This window comes from Ammodytes marinus, assembly GCF_949987685.1.
Source record: "Ammodytes marinus genome assembly, chromosome: 23".
NCBI classification, from domain to species: Eukaryota; Metazoa; Chordata; class Actinopteri; order Uranoscopiformes; family Ammodytidae; genus Ammodytes; species Ammodytes marinus.
This window is the reverse complement of record NC_137227.1, coordinates 10,557,870-10,575,452: the sequence shown is the minus strand read 5'-3', so window position 1 is coordinate 10,575,452 and position 17,583 is coordinate 10,557,870. Positions and strand designations below refer to the sequence as shown.

Genomic DNA, 17,583 nt, shown 5'->3' with positions numbered 1-17,583 from the left:
GTGCACATATATATATTCCCGTAAGAAAGACAAAACCTCACTTTTACTTTCGTAAACATTCAGGTTTAGGTTCATTTACATTTTGGATTGACCGAGAGCACTGTAGTTGTTCAATAATAAAATTAATCCTCAAAAATACAACTTGCCTAATAATTGTGCACACGGTGTATATGCAAGTTTTTAATCAGTCAATGAGAAAAACAACTGTCAAGCAAATGTGTTTTAATTTGGTATAAAAAGTTGCTCTATGTAAAAAATTAAGTTGTTATACAACAGATCATTTCAGTCTGAACTTTAAATCTGTGTCTGAGATTAAAATTATTATTAAAGTAAATCCACACTGTGCCAGCTGTGGCAATATAAAATATTTAGTGTGCTCATCTGTGTTAATCCTTTCTTATTATTTCCAGCTGGCCTGTGTCTCTACAGCCAGCAGCCGTTTCATTAATGGATACACCAGTGTGCAGACTTTATATTAGGGAGGAATGGACTAAGCCAGGGCACCTGAAGCTTTGGGTTAGTGTGATTTGCAATAAAATACTTGATGGCATTGGAGAAGCCCAACAGCAACTGGGTTTAAAGGGATAGTTCAGCACTTTATAAGATGGGTTGTATCAGGTGCGTTACATTTTGTGTTGGGAATGTTGCTGAGCCTTATAACGTTATGGCTCCTCCACTATACTTTTCTTTTTCTTAAAATACAGTCCAAAGCCACCCCTCTGCCGCTGCTGTTAGTAAGAACGACATCACTTCACATTTGACACATGTTCAGTTTTATTGTTCTGCCATGTACACACTGCAGCTGCTAGGCCTTGTTAGCGTTTCAGGTTTTATTTTTTAGGAATAATTTGATAAAGTCGTACATGCCCGCATAGATATTTGCACTGTTAATATGTATATATTGTTATCACCATGGAAACAAGATGCTCATTTATCAAATCAATGGTCTTATTTTTTTTTCAACTTTTCCTTTTATTCTTCCATCAGATCACACTCAAATTCAATGGCAGCGTGAGGATCCTATTGTTACATAGATAATGTCTCAACTGTAGCTGAACACCAAACACTTTTATCATTTTATACACAATTCAACCAGCTTTTGTCCAATCAAATCATGCTTGTCTGAGATGGCAAAAAAAAATCTGCATTTGTCTTTACTGTTAGCTTTAGAACACATTCAAACACACACACACACACACACACCACTCCCAGGCTCAGCTGCTGGAGCATACACGGATCACAAATGGACGGCAATAAATAAATAGGTACGCATGTGATAACTGAAGTCAGTGGAAGTCGGCCTTTGCTTGGACAAGTTGATATCAGTCCTTATAGAGCAGTGGTTACAAGAAACCATCATATCAACAGCTACGTTTAAAGCAAATAAACTCTGTTATGCTTGATATCTAAAAACATAAAGGATAAGTCTGGCAATTTTCTATCTTTTATTTTTGTCAACAAAACCCATGAAAAGACACAAACCACAAATGCATTAGTCCGTCTCTATGTACTTCTATACACTGTCTCTCGTTCTCAGCTCCAAGCCAATTGGTTTTTCCTACTGAAGATATAAATATATATATTTTTTAAAAGGATGTTTCATGACCAGTGATTCTAGATTGCACGCACTTTAGGTTATTGATCTAGTGAGGGACCGAATTTAAAAATGAAATCCAAGAAGCACAGGCGGATATATCCTGACTTTTAGTTCCTAGAATAAGTCAAACTGCAAATATCTTAAGTCTTCTGTTCCCATGATGCAACTCAACAACAATAGCATATTTTCAGTAGACCCTACTTCAAAAATAAGCAGCCTTGTCCTTCAAACACACCTCTTGCTTGGAACATAGGCTTTCTTTTAAAAACGTACAGCCTTCAGATAACCCTGAAGACTTCACTACATCTCGGTTACTTTTGCAAACTTGACAATTCTCCTCCAGATCCACAGGAGGCACTATCCAACTGGCTGATGGGTACTAGCAATGATGAGTAAACTGACTTTGACACATTAAAGACATATACAGCACCTTTAAGTTCAAACATGTCCACTAGCTTAACAGCTAGCTTTACAATGTAGCTCTATGGCACAGAAGAATATAGAAGATATATCAGGCTTTGGATACAGATACACACGTGTACGTAGAACAAATTCATTGTTATATTTGGCTTTACACATCGGATATGTTGACAAGAAGAAAAATATACAGCCAGACTCATCCTTTAAAAAGGCTTGACAGAGGACATGTATATGAGCACAGCTGCAGTTTGAGGTGAGGAGAAGCAGCACCCATGGGTGTCAGGGACTACAGAGGCTACAAGGACAGCGGCGTTAGTAAGTGCTCGATCTGATTTAAAAACGTTCCTCATCACTACTTTCTTTCTCTATAGACACACTGTATATATATATACACACACACACACACACACACACACACAGAGGTGGCAGCTCTGCGACAGACATGTGAATGCACGACACAATTAGGACAGACATGGAAAAAAAAGAGCTGATGCATTATGGGAAGACAATCACATGACCTTAGCAACCACATAAGCAGGGTGATATTTGGCTGTATGAGAGTCCATGATTATACACACATTCACTCCTCTCCCAGTTTATTCTCTATGTAACATTAATCTCATCCGAACGGTGGCCATTCTCCAGCTGAAATCGGTGCATGTACAGTACAGCAGGTTTAGGTGGGGGTAATGTATTAAATGCTTTGAATTTTGGGGGACTTCACCCCCCCCCCCCCCCCCCCTAGAGTCCCAGCATGATTTTTCTTAATTTCTTCCTATGTACAAATGTTTACAAGAGTTCCTTCAAGAAGAGGCCGGTGCGTGAGGCGAAAAAGACGTCCGAGATGCCCCAATTTGAACTTTTTTCTTTTATCCACCAGTGGCGTATCGTACCGTAAACACACCACAGCAGCGCAAAAAAAATCATCATCCGACAAAAGAAAAGAAAAAAAAAACGGAAAGGGTGCTATCTTTGGTCACAAAAAGAGCAAATCAAACACAATGTGAAGGGAGGGAGAGTGGGAACGCACAAAAAATACTGTTCCATATTTCCACAAAAAGAAAAAAATAATTAAATCCAGTGATCAACCAGGACAACAAGAAGGGGGGATTTGGAACATCTTGATTGGAGGAAGCCTTTGTCACCAACGGCTTGGGTGGAGGATGTAGAGAGAGGCTCAGTGGAAGCAGCAGCAGCTCATTCATAGGTCTCCTCCTCCTCCTCCTCTGTCTCTTTTCTCTCTTCTCCCTCTCCCTCCTTCTCCTTGTCTTCCTCACAGTATTGCTGCAGCAGGCGGTGGAGGTGCTGCTGCAGTGCGTCTGGCTGCAGGGCGTCTGGGGTGTCATCCAGACGCTCCAGGTGAACATGCTTCCCCTGGGCATCCCTCACCACAGTCCTCTTCTGGGTCCGCGACTTACGCATTTGGCTTCTGCAGGGAACCAGACCAAAAATAAGTGTTACAGTACAACCAAGATAACTGTTACATTGGTCATTTTCACAGACATACAGTACATTGACTGGGTGGATAGTGTTATTTTGATTTTTTCTTTTTTTTTGCCCTTATTGGATTATTGATGTCAAAGTTAAAACAGGAAAACACACCCTTTTTTTCATTTTGATGCCGATAAATATGTGGACCAAATTGTTCAGTAATACCTAACCCTAATATATAACCCTTACCCCAATCGAAGAACCAGAGTTGGTAATGTGATTGGCTGTTGCCTAAGCCTAAATGGGCTGTTATGTTGCTTGAATGTGGACTCACCAAGGATTTCAATTGGGTTTGTCATATTCAGAAAATGAGCTAAGCCTGACTATTGACGTTTAAATGTGACCAGGTTAAAAAGCATGCAAAGGTATGTCAGATAATGAACACAATCCATGCAACTTTGTCAATATTTCATTCTTAAAACCTCCTAGTTTTGTATGGTCATCAATTATGAAAATATAAATATTTTTAATTAAATTATATTATTTCAAATGAATGATGCAACAGCAACACCATGATACATAATTATAACAGAATCAATAATGAAATCACTGTCTTCCTTTTATCATATACATTTAAAGATAATAGTACACAGTGCTTTAAAACTGATAATGATAGGTGACTATTAAACCAAGAGGTTAAACAACGTTTGAGTGGATTAGGAAGCATACTGTTACTGGGGATAATCCATGACTTTGGCGCCCTCCAGTGGTAGTATCCAAAGTCACACTGTGGCAGACAGCAATACTACTCTGTGACACTGAGATGCGTTGAAATACATTGACCCCATTTTAACTGTGTTTGGCTGGATGTTACAAGCCTTTTTTTCTTGAGTAAGTGAGTAAAAACGCTCAAAATAATGGCCAAAACTACAGAAGTAGTCGGGCTGGCTCTAATTTTCCATCACCATTCTTTAAGTTGCCACTTACCCTGGCAAGTACAAATCCAAATCAAACTTTGGTCACTATGAAAAAAGGTTAGAATTCCGAGTGCAATCACACCATGCTTCTATGTTATCCTCAGCAAAATGCTCTCTTAGTAAACCACACTTTGCCTGTGGCCATTTCAACACAGTCCATGCTGCTGTCCAACCTTTTGACAACAGAACCGTCATCCTGCACAATCTCTTTCTCTACTACATGAGGGAGGAGCACTTTCCCAAAGCCCCCAACATAACTGAATGCCTGGAACAGAGAGAACGAGGGAGGAGGGAGACATCAGAAAGAGGAGAGACAAACTCTGGAAAAAATCTAAATCTATGAAATGTATATAGTATCTGCCGCAACAGTCTGAACTGAATATGTAAAATGTATCCGCATTTTGTAATTCATTTTCATTCAAAGAAAAAGTGCTTGCCCCACATTTTGTGTGTTGTTGGTAACATGAGCCACAAAATGTCCACATTTGAAAATTTTCTCTCTTTATATAATACTTTTAAATATATTTTTCGGACCTTCTCAAAGTCTTCTCTGGCTGAAGGGAGATCTGCAGACAGTGAGGAGGCTCCCGTCTGCTTCTCCATGCGTTCCCCTCTCACTACCGTCGTCTTGACAACCTTGCTGACTTTTCGACCTTGCACCGGCTCCACCTCAAAGTCTGATGCTGTGGCTCCGCTTAGGGCCAGGGGCTCCGAGAAGGTCAACTGGAAGAAAAAAAAAAAACATAAGATGTCAAGGCACCAACTGTTATGCATAATGTATTATTTACTTTTATGTTTCAGTGCTGTTATTGATTAACATTTAAAAAATAAATCTGGGTTCGTATTTTGTGTGTATTTTTCTCTCATATTGATAAAAAACTTTTTTTTAAAATAAACAATTTCTAAAAAAATAATTTCAATATTTTCAAGGATTACTTGAATAACTTACTAAAATGAATAGCAATAAATGTGTTTCATAAACGGCATATATTATTTACATAATGGAAACAAAGTAATGTTGTTATGAGAAAGTGGTGCTGCAATAAAACCATTTGAAAGTAGCTGGTAGATGACACGGACCTCTTTCTGAACATTGACAGTACTTGCTCACAAACTTCATATACTGTATGCTTCAAATAATTTTTCCACAAACAAGGAAGAAGAAATACAAACAGAGTTGTGGATCTTGGATATTTTCTATTACAACAGATTAACACTGACCTCTTTCTGATCTCCCTCACTGTGAAGCACAGTCCTCTTCACCACTCTGGACACGGTGTCTCCCTCCTCTATCTTCACTGTCTCCTGGTGAGAGCCCTCGATGCTCACTTCCTGTGTCTCCATGCCGTCCGCCGACACATATTTAGTAATCACCTTCCGTGTGATCTGGTGGACAGGAAGATGATTTACTTTGCTTTAAAACTTGTGAACTCAACAAATTTTCTTTCATGTGGGACAATTATTAGTACAGTGATTTCAATCAAAATATTGGAATATGTTGATGATGTCGACATTTGATAAATGTTCCCTTACTTTCTTAACCACCATGTTGCCTTGCTCATCTGTGTACTTCTCCTCTGTGACTGTCTGTTGTGGGATATCTGGTAAGTTATCCGCCTGTTAACAAGAAAAAAAACACAAAACAGAAACCACAAAGATCATGGGGGGCCGCAAAGTAGAAAAGTATACACATTATGTCTCTGAGTTTCAATATCACATCTTCATAATTTCTTGAACAGAACAAAGGAAATGACCACCAAGCCATGAAAAACTGAAAAAAAGCAGTTTAGAGGTCTTGTTCCACCCTTAGAAATGTGTATTTCTACATTTCAGAAAGTAACATCAGTAACTTTTGTACCAAGCAAATGTAATAAGTGAGTCTGTCATACATTATTAAACCCAGTATGTCAAGTCCAGCACTACCTATGCCCACTAACCCTGAATCACAGCACACTGCACTGGGGCTGCATCATGCTTCTTTACCTGAATGATAACTCTGCGTCGGACCACCCTGGTGGTCAGCACCTCTTCCTCTGAGCTATCAGAGGACAGACAGCCTAGCTCCTCTTCTATCTCCTGTGAGATGGCAAACAACCAGCATTGGTCAATATATCAGGTCTGTATAGAATATCGCTAAAGCACACTCCTGCAGACAACTGCTGTTCCTTCTTTTCCCTTAATTTCACTTAAATGTTTGCCTACCAAAACGTTTCATGTACAGACAAATGGAATGATGGAAAAGTATTTTAAATATAAGGTATGGGTGTACACGATAGTGAAGTGAGATGAAGAGAAGGCACAGTTATGCAAAAACCATCAACTGAAATAAACGTGCAAGGATTGGAACCAGTGTGGGAAATACCTGGAAGTCTCAGGCACAAAGGATGCCAATGATACTTCTGAAAACCTTAAAGTAAATTTAGGCAGAATAATACAATAATTACTATAAAATCAAAGTCACATAAAAAAGTGCTTATGTTTGGCTTATGTTTTCAGACAAGTGTTATTATTCCTCTAAAATAATGTGTTAATTTTTTTCTTTTCGTGTGAGTAATTTTTCCACAAATCTCTAATTCCGCAAAATTATCATTAAATATATCACAATTTCCATTACTCTGTTACAAAAGTAGGTCTACTCTAGTGTAAGAGTATTTTGCAAAACACAAAACCCCTGGATTGTCAAATGGTATTTCGGACACTGATGGGAAAAACAACAAGCATGAATCAAAGGATGCAAACAGGTGCAGAAGTGAAGAAAGAGGGTTATGTATAAAATAATTGGTTCTATACAGCAACTTGTAAATGTCACCAAAGCTGACTTCAAAATGAGGAAGTGCATCACACACATCACACCGTCAAAGTCAAAAACATATGTTTCAATCACTGCAATATAATGCAATAAATACAAAAACTCAACACACTTAAAGTTGTGTTATCTTCTTGAAAGTTTAGGCAGTCATGCTCACAAAAACACTTGTAAGCCTCATTTAGTCCATAAAGTGTTCACTTGTGTGTTTAATCTGTGTGAGTCTAGAACACAGCACCACAGCAACCAGTCTGGCCAGGCAAAACACCAGCCAGTGCAGCATTGGGCTCATGCTCAACATCTTACCCTTCCCAGGAAGTCATCATCATCATAATACCCAGCCTGATCTCTGGAAGGAAGCTCCTCACACACAGGGATGTCGCCCTTTGTTCGACCCTCCCGTGAACCTTCTGAATCATAAGCAAATTCACCAAGACTTTCACTGCCAGAAGAGAAGCGCTTGCGATCTTCGGGTTGGAGGAAATGCTGAGCAGTGTACTGAGGGCCCTCTTTCAGGAAGCCGATATCAGGGCTGCTCCCAGGCATTGGGGACGTCTCTTCAGAGATATGATAGGTAATTCTGGGTTCTAGGTCCACTTCCTCTGGTTCAGAGAGGTCAGATAAGGCCTGTTTGCAGTCAAAGAATTCTAGATCTGAGTCAGAGTGTTGTGGGGATCCCCATCCCTTACTAAGTTCCTTTGGAAGGACTTTTGGATCGTCTGATTCAAATTCAGAGACCGTTTTCTCAAATTCTGAGAGGACTTTGTTAAATCCTGGGGAAAACTCAAAATCTTCAGCACTTTCAGATTCCCTCTGGGTGATGTGTTCAGTCACAACCTGACCTGAAATGGAGTCACTGCACACTGAAGACACCAAACTGAAATCAAGCAGGGAGGCTTGGCTACTTTCAGAAACTCTCAGGGTTTGATGTCCCGAGAATACTGCTTCATAATCAGGTGGCACCAAAAACTGATTTGACATGGGTGAAAAAAGCTCACTGTACTGTGCTTTCTTAGGGTGCGACGCCCACTCATGGTACCCATGTGAACGGTCCAGCTCTTGACATGATGTCTTCTCAGATGCAGGTAGAATTGGAGTAACAGCTCTGTGGGTTGTGTACGAGCTCTGGGCAGGTAGCTGTAGGGGAGCTGATTTCTTCAGCTTGTCGTCAGTGAATAGCACACCTATTTTATTGGTGTATGTAGTTGCTGTTGTAGCAGACAACATCTTGCTTTGCATCTCATCATCTGTATGAAACTGTGTTACCCCTGGTGTCTGGGGAGGAGCCTGTAGGTAAATATCAACATGATCTAAGTAAGTTAAGACAAGAAAAACCATGTATAGGATGTACCATTAAAATTACTTCAAATTTCCCCTGGTTAGGATTCCTTTGTAGTAAACAATTACTACCACCCAGCCAACATCTCATTAGTTTATAACAATATATGTGAAGCAATGACATGCAACTTTAAAAGTAATTTAGCAACAGACAAATAAACCAAAGCTGAAGGAACAGCAATTCCGGACAAACTCCATTCCACATATTTGAGTCATTCATTGCATTCCATTTTTGTTATTTGTTACTTCTTCCATCCAAGTGACATGTTAATGAATTCATCCCAATCGAGTGAGTCTTTGGTTGATTTTCATGCTTTCAGTCTTACCATCTGTGAGGTTTTCGTGCTCTTTGGTTCTCCGGCACTGGTGTGTAGGATATTCTTTTCCTTACTTTTCCTAAGCGTCACAGTTAAGTCTTTTTGGATGTCTTCCTCGCCCACAGTGGTTTGTAAAGTTGAGATACTTTCAACTTCTGTTCCATGCTGCATCCATTCATCGTATGACAAAACTTCTGATTGTGTTCCTGTCATTTTTTGCCAGCCAGGATCAACATGTCCTTCTTTAGACTTCGTCACACTAGTTTGAATTGGTGGCTCAACCAGTGACCTTTTGTCGGGTAATAAAGGAGATGTCACATGACTCAAATGTTCCGGTATAGAGACAAACCTATCACTCATTTCACAACAAAAGCCTAATTCCTCCTCAGAGTCAACGGTTTGAGCGCTCAGTGGCCTTGGGCTATCGTCAATCCAACAATCAATAGGCAAAGAAACTAATTCCCAGTCTGATGACAAAGAAAGTGGAGAAGGGGATCTATCAATGTTAGTACAATCTACAGAATAAGAAGATACTGGTACTTGCGAGTCAGGCAATATTTGACTGACAGATGATATGGAATCAGGTGAGGATGGTCTGTCAGTCTCACCAACTCTTGATGATGTGACCATAAGCTCACACTCTGAACGAATTGATTCAGTTGATGATGACCTAAAGTTAGAGGTGAACTCCCCCAATGATACTGTAAATTGAGGGATGGGAGAGTCTGGAGACAGTGACCTGTTCTCATTGAACTCGGGCATTGATTCTGGAGATGATGCTCTATTTTCAGTCACTTGCATGACGGATTCAAGTGACATACGTCTCCATTCAGGCAGTGACTTAGATGACAACTGCACATAATCGATATCTGATGCCAAAGATGCAGGTGAAGATGAGTCTGATCTCAAGAAAGTAATGCACTCTGGCAATTCCATTTTAAATACAGGTATGGGGGAATCCGGTGAAAGCTGTCTAAACTCATTTACTGATGTTATAGATTCTGGTGATGACGCTCTTGCTTCTAACATCATGACTGAGTTAGGGGACATGGGTTTGTATTCTATCAATAATTCTGGTGAATAGCACACATCATCATCGTCTGATACTGTTGAAATCTCCCAATCATGACTTTGACCCCCAGACTCTGTTTGTGCCTCAGGGGTAGGTATTTCAAATGTGTACTTATCCTGTTTGTATGGTACAGTTTCACTAGGCAAAATATGTTCAATCTTTGGTTTTGGAGGCTCTGAAACAGGTATGCCAGATATGACTTGTGCACTTGAAGTGCCAACAAAGCCATCATCAGCTGTGGCTGTTGTAGAAAATGAATGTGTCACCTCTGAAGATGCTACTGTGGCAAAAGTATCTTGATCATTTTTATATTTTAAACTATCTTCTTGTTCATCATCTTGAACAATCCCCTCAAAATCTATTGTGCTGCAAATAGGTTGCATTAATCCGGTTTTACTGCCATACGTTTCTCCTGCATACTGAGGATCACGCACCTGAGAAATCAGCTTCCACTCCTCTCCATCATAAATGAGATTATACTTGGCTAACATGGTGAGTGATTCTTCAGGTGAGGTAGGGGCCATTGTTGTTGATAAAACTGTGCTACTTGTGGTTGTTGATGATTGGGATGACAACAGAAGTATTTCCTCAGTCCCAACTTTTTCTACAAATGTCTTGGTAAAATCAGATATTTGAGATTCAGGGGTAAGCTGTTTATATTCATCATCCGATCTCTCTGACTGGGTTGAAAGTAGTCCCATGCCAGTGACTTCTTTGTCATATGAAGCCAAACCATATTCCAAATCTGAAAATATTGATTCTGGGGGTAAACACCCATAGTTTGTTTCTGCTTTCGTGGTTTCAAGAATATTTTGTTTAAACAAGGAAAGATGTGAGTCTGGAGATAACCTCCTGTGTTCATCAAGTGATTGATTAGATTCTGGAGATATTGATCTGATAAATACCACGGGTGATAAAGGTTTGCATTCTAGAATGGAATCAACTTTTTGTGGTCCTTCTTGTTCTTCTGATCCTACAGATTCAGGAGAATCTGGTCTGTCATCAACACCATCATTTGTGAACATCAACAACTCACTCAAAGCATACTCAATATCTGATTCAATTGATTCCGGGGAGGGTGATCTATACCCAACATTCACAATAACACGTTCATGTATTGCTATTGTAAATTCAGGTATGGGTGAGTCGGGTGACAGAGCCTGGTATTCATCTCCAGATGCTCCTGAGCCAGGTGAAGAGGGTCTATTATCGTAAAATGGTGATCCTAGGGTTAAAACAATGTATTCTACATCTGAACATGTTGATTCAGGAGATGCTGACCTATGTCCAAAAAAGGTTTCAGGTAATCCAAACACTGGTTGCATGAAGTCACGTACAGGGGAATCAGGTGAGAGTACGATTGATGATCGAGACTCGGGGGATGAAGGTCTGCTTTCCAATACTGTTGACAAATATAATTCCATTTCCAAATCTGACAACACTGACTCTGATGAAGTGGACTCCATGTGAGATATTGTGGACTCTTGTAGTGCCTGTGTAAAATCAGGAATGGGTGAGTCTGGTGAAAGAGGTCTAAATTCATCTTTGGATGAGGTTGAACCAGGAGATACTGCTCTGTCCTCAAAATGCCATGGGGAACACACATCTGCCTCCAAATCCAAATCCTCATCTGAATACACTGATTCAGGTGATGTGGATCTGTATCTTACTCTTAAAGTAGTGGGTGCACTCACAATATACTGGGGTAGTGGAGAGTCAGGAGACAAACATCTACTATCAGAGTCGGATTCCAATGATTGACGGGATTCTGTTCTTTCCTCAAAATCAAACATCTGGGAAATCAATGGAGAATATTCTATTTCTGAAGCCTCTGATTCAGGTGATGATGACCTGAGAGCACTACACTCTGGATAAGTCTCTACCAAAGCTGGCCTGAAGTCTGGTATAGGGGAATCAGGAGAAAGTCTACTGTATTTACTCAAAGATGCTAAGGACTCAGGAGATGAAGGTCGGTCTTCTATCATGACTGGGAAAGGTAACTCTATTTCGGTGTTCCAATCAGACAAAACTGATTCAGGAGAAGAAGACCTTGATTCATTATGTAACACAGGGGACTGTTGTAGTGTTTGTGTAAAATCAGGAATGGGTGAGTCTGGCGAAAGAGGTCTAAATCCATCTTTGGATGAGGTTGAACCAGGAGATACTGCTCTGTCCTCAAAATGCCATGGGGAACACACATCTGCCTCCAAATCCTCATCTGAATACACTAATTCAGGTGATGTGGATCTGTATCTTACTCTTAAAGTAGTGGGTGCACTCACAATATACTGGGGTAGCGGAGAGTCAGGAGACAAACATCTAAGATCAGAGTCGGATTCCAATGATTGACGGGATTCTGTTCTTTCCTCAAAATCAAACATCTGGGAAATCAATGGAGAATATTCTATTTCTGAAGCCTCTGATTCAGGTGATGATGACCTGAGAGCACTACACTCTGGATAAGTCTCTACCAAAGCTGGCCTGAAGTCTGGTATAGGGGAATCAGGAGAAAGTCTACTGTATTTACTCAAAGATGCTAAGGACTCAGGAGATGAAGGTCGGTCTTCTATCATGACTGGGAAAGGTAACTCTATTTCGGTGTTCCAATCAGACAAAACTGATTCAGGAGAAGAAGACCTTGAATCATTATGTAACACAGGGGACTGTTGTAGTGTCTGTGTAAAATCAGGAATGGGTGAGTCTGGCGAAAGAGGTCTAAATCCATCTTTGGATGAGGTTGAACCAGGAGATACTGCTCTGTCCTCAAAATGCCATGGGGAACACAAATCTGCCTCCAAATCCTCATCTGAATACACCGATTCAGGTGATGTGGATCTGTATCTTATTCCTAAAGTAGTGGGTGCACTCACGATATACTGGGGTATGGGAGAGTCAGGAGACAAACATCTAAGATCAGAGTCAGATTCCAATGATTGACGTGATTCTGTTCTTTCATCAAAATCAAACATCCGTGAAATCAATGGAGTGTATTCTATTTCTGAAGCCAATGATTCAGGTGACCATGACCTGAGAGTGTTAAACTCTGGATAGGTCTCTGGCAAAGATCGTCTAAAGTCTGGTATAGGGGAATCAGGAGAAAGCCTCCGGTATTTACTCAAAGATGCTGAAGACTCAGGAGATGAAGGTCGGTCCTCTATCATTCCTGGAATAGATAACTCTATTTCACTGTTCAAATCCGACACAACTGATTCAGGAGTAGAAGACCTTGAGTCCTTGTGTAATACAGGGAACTGGTGTAGTGCCTGTGTAAAATCAGGAATGGGTGAGTCTGGTGAAAGAGGTCTAAATTCATCTTTGGATGAGGTTGAACCAGGAGATACTGCTCTGTCCCCAAAATGCCATGGGGAACACACATCTGCCTCCAAATCCAAATCCTCATCTGAATACACTGATTCAGGTGATGTGGATCTGTATCTTACTCTTAAAGTAGTGGGTGCACTCACAATGTACTGGGGTAGCGGAGAGTCAGGAGACAAACATCTACGATCAGAGTCGGATTCCAATGATTGACGGGATTCTGTTCTTTCATCAAAATCAAACATCTGGGAAATCAATGGAGCGTATTCTATTTCTGAAGCCAATGATTCAGGTGACCATGACCTGAGAGTGTTAAACTCTGGATATGTCTCTAGCAAAGATTGTCTGTAGTCTGGTACAGGGGAATCAGGAGAAAGTCTCTTGTGTTTGCTCAGAGATTCTAATGACTCAGGAGATGAAGGTCGGTTTTCAAATAACATCGAGAAAGGTAAAGCAGGTTCCACTTCCAGGTCTGACGAAACTGACTCCGGTGAAGAGGATCTAGATTTAATGTATGTAGTTAAGAACTCATGTTGCACCTGTCTAAACTCTGGAATAGGGGAGTCTGGTGAAAGAGCTCTGAACTTATTTATAGAGCCAGTTGATTCAGGAGAGGATGATCTGAGATTTGTCATTAACATCAGTGATGTAGGTGAAAAAGGCCTATACTCTAATTCAGAATCAGGTGACAGACTTCTTTCTTTGACATCTAGTTCTAATGACTTTAGAGAAGCTGGTCCATCAACACCATCAGATGGGGAATTAATCAAAGGAGCATACTGAACATCTGATGGAGGAGTATCAAGGGGAACGTAGTCTTTACTAGTATCCACATATTTGAATGCTTCAGCTGTGCCCACAAATGCTTCTCTTACATATTGGGGGTCATATATTTGAGCTATGAGCTGGTTTGCTTTACATGTTGCACCAGTAGCCAAATTAGCAGCTGTAGCCCATTCATTTACTACAGGTCTGAAGTCTCTTAATTCTGGTAAGGATGAGTGAGGTGATAAAATGATTAAGTCGGATTGCTCATTTGACACTGCAGATTCTGATGAATATGGCTGACTTTGTGGAATTGTATCACTTTTAAAGGAAAACTGGGAATCTGTGGCATCTGGAGATATGTCTTTTAAAGAATCAGACCTGTTTGCACCCATGTATTCTCCAGGTGATAAGGTCATTTGTTCTGACAAAGAATCAGGTGATACTGGTCTCTTTTCCTCCTCAATCTTTGTTTGCATTGCTTGTAGAACATCTGCATCAGATGAACCTACAATGTTGAACTTCAACCCATCCTCTAACTCTACCACTTTTACATCTGATTCCTCCAGAACATACTCAGTTTCTTTTCCAGCATACTCAAAAACACCAGTTTTACTGCAAAATGTTTCCCCAACATAGTGAGGATCTCGCATTTGAGAAATTAGCTTCCAAAGTTCAGCATCGTAAACAAGTCTATATACTGGCACCCTTATTGCCTTAAGAGGTATGGTTTGACTAACACCCAATGGCTTATCTGTGAACTCTGATACTTGTGATTCTGGTGAGTCAGGTCTCTGCTCACAAATCTCTGCACATGATTGAGTGTATATTTCATCCGAAACCGTCAACTCAACTGATTTGAATTCTGGTATACGCGAGTGCCCTCTGTTTTCATCTGCAGAAACTATTGAAGCAGGAGAGGAGGGTCTCACTTCAGAGGACAGTTGTGACAGAGACAAAAGCACATTTTCTACATCTGAACAAACTGACACAGGTGACGAAGACATTTCCAGAGTAGCACAAACAGACATTTCTGGCAAAGCATGTCCAAACACAGGTAGAGGTGACTCAGGTGGAAGTGGCATGTTTTCATTAATGGAATCAGGAGATGATGGTCTATCCTCAGAAATAAATGAAAAGTTTAAATCAGTCTCCAGATCCAGATCTGACAATACTGACTCTGTTGACAATGACTTGTGGTAAACTTGAGATGCTCCATAGAAAGAGGCAAAGTACTGAGGAACAGGGGAATCTGGTGTTAATGCTTGATGACTATCTAATGATCTCCCTGAGTTAGAGGAATCTGCTCTATTTGCAGCCAGCGCCAACAATGATTGTGGTGACATGGGCCTATATTCTGCTTCAGAATCTGGTGAAAGTGATCTGGGGTACTTTTCAGATTGCAAAGAGGCAGCTTCTTCTTCGTCTGTCACATTGGACTTTGTCTGATAAGACTCAGTCCCTCTGCCAGCAAACTGAAACACTCCTGTTTTACACATGAAGGTTTCTCCTACATACTGTGGGTCACGAATTTGTGAGATAAGCTTCCAAAATTCTGCATCAAATGCTAAACTGTAGCTTGGCATTGAATATTCTGTTAAGGATAAAGGTATATGATGCTGATGATGAGGTACAGTAACTGAAGATTCTCCAAGTGAAGGCTGATCATCAGCTACATTTGTAGCAAGTGCAGATGACAGAAGTAGATCATCAGATGCAGTTTTTTCAGACACAGGAGGTGACAGAGCTTCATAACATTCTTGTGTCTCTTGATATATTACAGACTCAGATGATTCTTTTTGATATGTACCAAAAGTCTGCACAGGTTCATAATTAGTTTTGACTGATTTCTTAGATTTCTTCTTTCTAGCAGATTTTGTTGACTTAGTTACCGAAATGTGAATTTCTTCTGTTGAGTTTCCTTCATTAAACAACGCATGAGATAAGTCTTCTTTAATTACACCAATAGACACTACCTCTGCTCCTGTTAAGGGTGTGACAATATTTCGGTCAGGCTGACTGCCATCAGGTACTACTGAGGTCTGGGATTCGTCAGTTTCATTATTTGTCATAGGATTTGCATCTTCAGATTTTGACCAAAGACAGGTTGAATTTTTTTCTTCTGTTTTTGACAGCTCTTCAGCACATGCTGCTTCTGTAAAAATGCAAGCTCCCGTTAGATTAAGTGTCATGTCTTTCTCAATAGGTAGGTCAGTTACAGAATCAGACAATGAACAGTGATCCCCAAATTCAGGAGACGAAGGCCTGTTCTCAAAATATAACATAGCCTCATTTTGTTTATCGGACAACACAGATTCCAGTGAAGTTGGAAAATAATTCATAGTAATAGCATCATCCACAGATGGCATATATTGTGGTATGGGAGGATCTGGGTACAAACTCTCATTTAATTTTTTGGATTCAGGAGAGGATGCTCCAATGTCTGACATTTCTGACATTAATCTGTAGTCAGGCTCTGACCCTGGTGAAAGTGGTCTTTCCTCGATATCAGATAAAGATATAACAACCCAATCATCATCATACTCAGATATTAACTCTGCTTGTGCTTGAGATTTGTTCTCTGTATCAGATACTAATGGTTTCTGTGATTTTGTTATATGATCAGCAGGTGTGGAATCACTCGCTACCTCTGCAGATTTTATTGATTCAGGGGATGGTGATCTATATCCAATGGCAGGTAAAAAGGTTTCATCTCCAGATGTAACTGAAGAAGGCGAAGAAGCTCTATTTTCATGGTTATGTGATTCTGGAGAAATTGATACATATTCTACATCTGAGCATATTGATTCGGGTGAAGTGGATCTCTCCCCTGTTATTACAATAGCAGATTCAGGCAAGTTGTGACAGAATTGAGGTATAGGTGAATCGGGTGACAATGCTTTATATTCGTTCACAGATGCTACAGATTCTGGGGATGTTGGCCTGGACTCTTGTGTTAATTCTGGGATACAGGGGTCTGGTAGAAGCAAAAGATGATCAACAATGGGCCAATAGGAATCAAGAGGGGATGGTCTCTTCTCGTGGAAATCAGGAGACAGAGTCATGTGCTCAAAGGATGTAAAAAAACTTTGGACTGTTTCCGAAATGACAGACTCAGGTGACGATGCTCTGTCTTCTACGTCAAAAGTTAATGATTGAGGTGAGATAGATGCCCCACCACTATAATCACTACTTAATGACACTGGTGTTCCAAATGGTCTTTTGTTTGAAACCATTGGTGTTAACGGCCTTTCCTCAGCTACTGGTATTAACAGTATAGATGGTTGTCCATGGACAGGAGCACTAACATCAATAGTTTCCCAAGGAAAAGCAGGAGGTGGTAGGGGAGACAAGGGCCTAAATGAAGGTAATGGAGAATCAGGTTCAAGGAAATTCAGCTCATTCACTGACGACACTGATTCAGGTGATGAGGCCCTACTTTCTGATAGTAATAGAGCTGGATCAGTTACACATTCAGCTGAAGATGATCTATCATGAACCACAAACAGCCTTTCAGATTCATTCGGTCTGAATGAAAGTGT

The 17,583-nt window shown here is 40.4% G+C and overlaps 1 protein-coding gene across 1 annotated transcript in view; it reads right to left on the bottom strand.

The window, feature by feature from the left end:
- Positions 1 to 3,394: 3,394 nt before the first annotated feature.
- Positions 3,395 to 17,583, bottom strand: part of ank2b (ankyrin 2b, neuronal) — a gene marked incomplete at its 5' end in the record, with an annotated part of 83,262 nt that continues 69,073 nt past the window's right edge. The window contains 4 exon segments of the mRNA XM_080051719.1: positions 3,395 to 3,446; positions 4,960 to 5,148; positions 5,647 to 5,811; positions 5,959 to 6,042. Of these exon segments, the coding sequence (XP_079907845.1) occupies positions 3,432 to 3,446; positions 4,960 to 5,148; positions 5,647 to 5,811; positions 5,959 to 6,042 (453 nt within the window). The 3' untranslated portion in view covers positions 3,395 to 3,431.